The sequence below is a fragment of the Geospiza fortis genome, unplaced genomic scaffold, assembly GCF_000277835.1.
Source record: "Geospiza fortis unplaced genomic scaffold, GeoFor_1.0 scaffold538, whole genome shotgun sequence".
In the NCBI taxonomy this organism is placed as follows: Eukaryota; Metazoa; Chordata; class Aves; order Passeriformes; family Thraupidae; genus Geospiza; species Geospiza fortis.
Window position 1 is genome coordinate 2,874,804 of NW_005054368.1, and position 3,480 is coordinate 2,878,283.

At 63.4% G+C, this 3,480-nt stretch overlaps 1 protein-coding gene across 1 annotated transcript in view; it reads right to left on the reverse strand.

Moving 5' to 3' along the window:
- The window catches only part of DOC2B (double C2 domain beta), a 32,608-nt gene that overhangs the window by 26,916 nt on the left and 2,212 nt on the right, over positions 1-3,480 (reverse strand). The window contains exon 2 of the mRNA XM_031059777.1: positions 3,321-3,478. Within this exon, the coding sequence (XP_030915637.1) occupies positions 3,321-3,478 (158 nt within the window). The remainder of the gene's footprint in view (positions 1-3,320; positions 3,479-3,480) is intronic.

A 3,480-nucleotide genomic window follows, 5' to 3' on the forward strand; every position in this document is an offset into this window, starting at 1 on the left:
CTGGTGCTGTGGAGGGGAAGGTGCAGGCAGTGGAGGGGCAGCAGCATTTGGGTGGAATCCGTGGAGATGGGAGGCGAGAGCAGCTCCTCGCAGGTGGCACATTGCCATCTAGCTGGCATTTGCTTCTTTTCCCTGCAAACCAAGTTTCCCTGGCACTGTGCTGCCCGGCTGGGTGGGGAGCATCCCCAGGGGCTGGGGACCCCAGGGAGCTGCTGCTGTCACAGGGGAGCCAAAAATGAGGTGACAGCCAGGTGTCTCAAGAAGCAGGAGCCAATTCCCCCTCCCAGACTCCTGCCAGGTCCTCTCAGCTCACAGCAGACTCTGGTCCAACAGCACCAAACCATCCTTCTGCAGCAAATACACACTTCCCTCTTCTCCTGCCTCATTCCTTCCACCTCCTCAGCAGCTCTGTTGGGGACAAACCCACTGCAGGAACAGTCCTGCTTTGCCAGGGCAGAGCTGAGTCCCTGTGCCAGGGTCTCCCAGGGGTGCCCACCACAGCCCTGCAAACCCTCACAGCAGCACTGCTGGCAGGGAAGAGCTGGCTCCATGAAATTCCCAGTGATCCCAGAGCCAGCCCAGATGCCTCCACTCATTTTCTGCTGTGCTGGTTCCCTGCCTGCCCCCTGCCACTCGCTGCATTCCACAGGCTGCTGGAGAGGTGTCCAGACCCACAAACCTGAGCCTCCCATGGCTGTGCCCAGCTGTCCTCCCACCTCAGCCAGGTCCCTGCCCATCTCTGGGAGGATTCCACCTGCTTCCCTCAGCCTGGGGGTCCCCAGTTTTCCAAAGCACCAATTCCCTGCAGGCCCTCACACCGCCCCTGCCACATCCCTGCTCCCTGCAGGTGCCACACCTGGGTCAGGCCACCCTGCTGGGGTGGCAGCAGGCACTGCAGCTCCCACGGGCTCCACAGGCACTACAGGCTTTGCTGGTGGGGTTTGGAGCACAGCTCAGCAAAGGATTAAAGAACAGGGTGCAGCCAGCCAGCCCAGGTGAGCTGCAGCAGGGCCAGGCAGGACCCACCCTGCCCTGCTGGGATTCTGGAACTGGGGCTGGGATGGCAGCTCAGGTGCTGCTGGAAAAACCCCAGAACGCCCAGGCTGGAGCAGTAACTGCAGGCAGGAAGGAGCCTGGGGAAACCCAGACAATTGCTGCATTTCTCCAGGCAGGGGCAGCTCTCCTCCTGCCACCCTGGCTGGAGGAGGGAAACCCACAGGCAGGTGGGACAAACAGGGGGGAGACATTCAATCCTCCTCCTCCTCCTGATGGATCCTGCCACCAAAATCCCTCCCCCTGCACCTCTCCGGGGCTGGGAGCATTTCTGAGGATGTGACTGGCAAAACCTCGATTTATGGGTGCTGCATGCAGCTCTGACACCTCCATCCCCAGAGACCCCCTGCGCCCCCCAAGGGCACTGACAGCACTGCCACCCCAGTGCAGGCACAGACAGGTTCTCCAGGGGAAATTTAGTGCAGGTGACTAATGCAGCAGCCCTGAATCACCCTCCAGAGATGTGGGGGAGCTCCACACACTCCCCAGCTGATGGCGGATGGCTCCAGTCAGGCTGCAGGATCCCCTCCCTGCTCCCAGCTCTTGCCTGGATTTACAACTTGGCTGCTAAACACGGGGGAGTGACAGTCCCATCCTGCACATCCATGCCAGCCAGTGTCCTCAGGCTGTCTGGGCCACCCCGTGCTGTCCCCAGAGATGTGACACCAGCAGTGCCACCTCCCTGCTCTGCTCCTGGCGCCGCTGTGCCTTCGCCAGCCAAAACCCCACGGCACCTGTGGCAAAACAGCCTCAGCAGTTTTGCCTGACACCTGTTACGCTGCAGGGAACACTTCCTAACACCAGCCTGGGTGAGAGAAACACCCGCACGAGACACGGCGCGGAGCCAGGCTGCTTCCAGCACCCAGGATCCAGCACCCAGCATCCAGAACCCAGCATCCAGGATCCAGCATTCAAAATCCAGCACCCAGGATCCAGCTTCCAGCACGAGGATCCAGCACCCAGCACTGCCAAGGGATAAATGCAGAATGCAGAGCCCTGGGCAATTTCCCTGCCAGTCACCCCAAGAGAACGCTGCACTCTGGGCCACCAGTGCCACACTCCCCCCTGGCCCTGCAGCCCGGTTTCTCCCCGTTCCCACTGCCACGCTGAGCAAAGACGACGGGATAATTAGAGCAGCTAATGACCCAAAGCCGGTTAAAGTCCCCGTGAAGTGCCCGGCTGGGACAAACGCGGCTTAGCAGAGATGTTCTCCCTGGCAGCGCCAGAGCTGTCGCCTCTCCACGGAGCCGTGACCCCGACACCAGCACGGGGACAGAGAGCGTGTGCCAGTTTGGGGCTGGCACCCAGCACCAGCCTCTCTCTCACAGAGGGGCACAGCCGTGCCACCCTGGGGCAGAGCAGCCCTTCGGGGTCACACTCCGGGGTGTAAACGGGATAAATGGCAGCAGCCCAGAGGCCGGCAGCGATGCCGAGGCAGGGCTGTGACATTGTGCCAAGGGAAAGCCACCGGGGCGCTGGGCCCTGCGCGGCTCAGCCTCCCCTTCCCCCAGGACGAGCACGCAGCAGCCGCCCCCTTCTCCCCGGCATCTCCCGGCTCCAAACTTTGCATCCCCTCGCAGGATGTGTCCCCCGAAGGCTGGGCTGGACCGAGCCCTCGGCGTTTCTGCGACTCCGAGGGAAATGGGGTGATCCCGGGGGCCCAGGGCCAGGCAGCGCTGCCGTGCAGCTCCAGGCGCCGGCTGGGAAGGACGTTTTGGGTGGGGAGGGGTTAACCCTTGCTGCAAACACCTGCATCCACCACGGCCAAAGCCCTCTGCTCCAAAGGCCCCCCTGGCTCTCGGTGAGCAGCGGAGGGATGACACGCCAGAGTTTGCCGAGGGAGAGCGCAGAGCTCTCATTGCCGACAGATCTCCCCGCTGTGCAGCCGGGCGATGCCGGAGCCCACGGCCAGCTCATCAGCAGCGTGGCTGGAGCAGCCTGCGCCGCCCAGCCGGATTAAAAGGCTCTGAGCCCATCCGGAGGGCTGGAGGCACGGAGCCGAGCAGGGACGGAGGCAGAGAAGTGCACCAAGCACGACAGCAACTGGTGGCTCTTGGGAGACTTCCCTACTTTGGGTTCAGCATCCAGCCTGGCTGCGGCACGGACACTCCCAGGGCCCCCTCCGCCCCGAGCATCACCTCTGGGCTCCTCACCGCTGCGCTGCGATCCCACGGCTGGAAGGCTTCCCCAGGATGGACAACCAGCCCTAGACACCCACCCACACCCTCAGCACCGGGGCCAACTCCCACGGAAACTTAGCAACTCACTGCAATCGTCCGACTCGTAGCCCTCGGGGTCCACCAGCTCCTCGGGCGCTTGGCTCTTGGCCGGCTGCTCGGCGGGCGTCGCTCCGTGGGCTCCGAAGAGCTGGTCCACGTCCTCCTCATCGTCGCGGGGATGCTCGGCGGGGCTGCCCGAGGTTTGGCT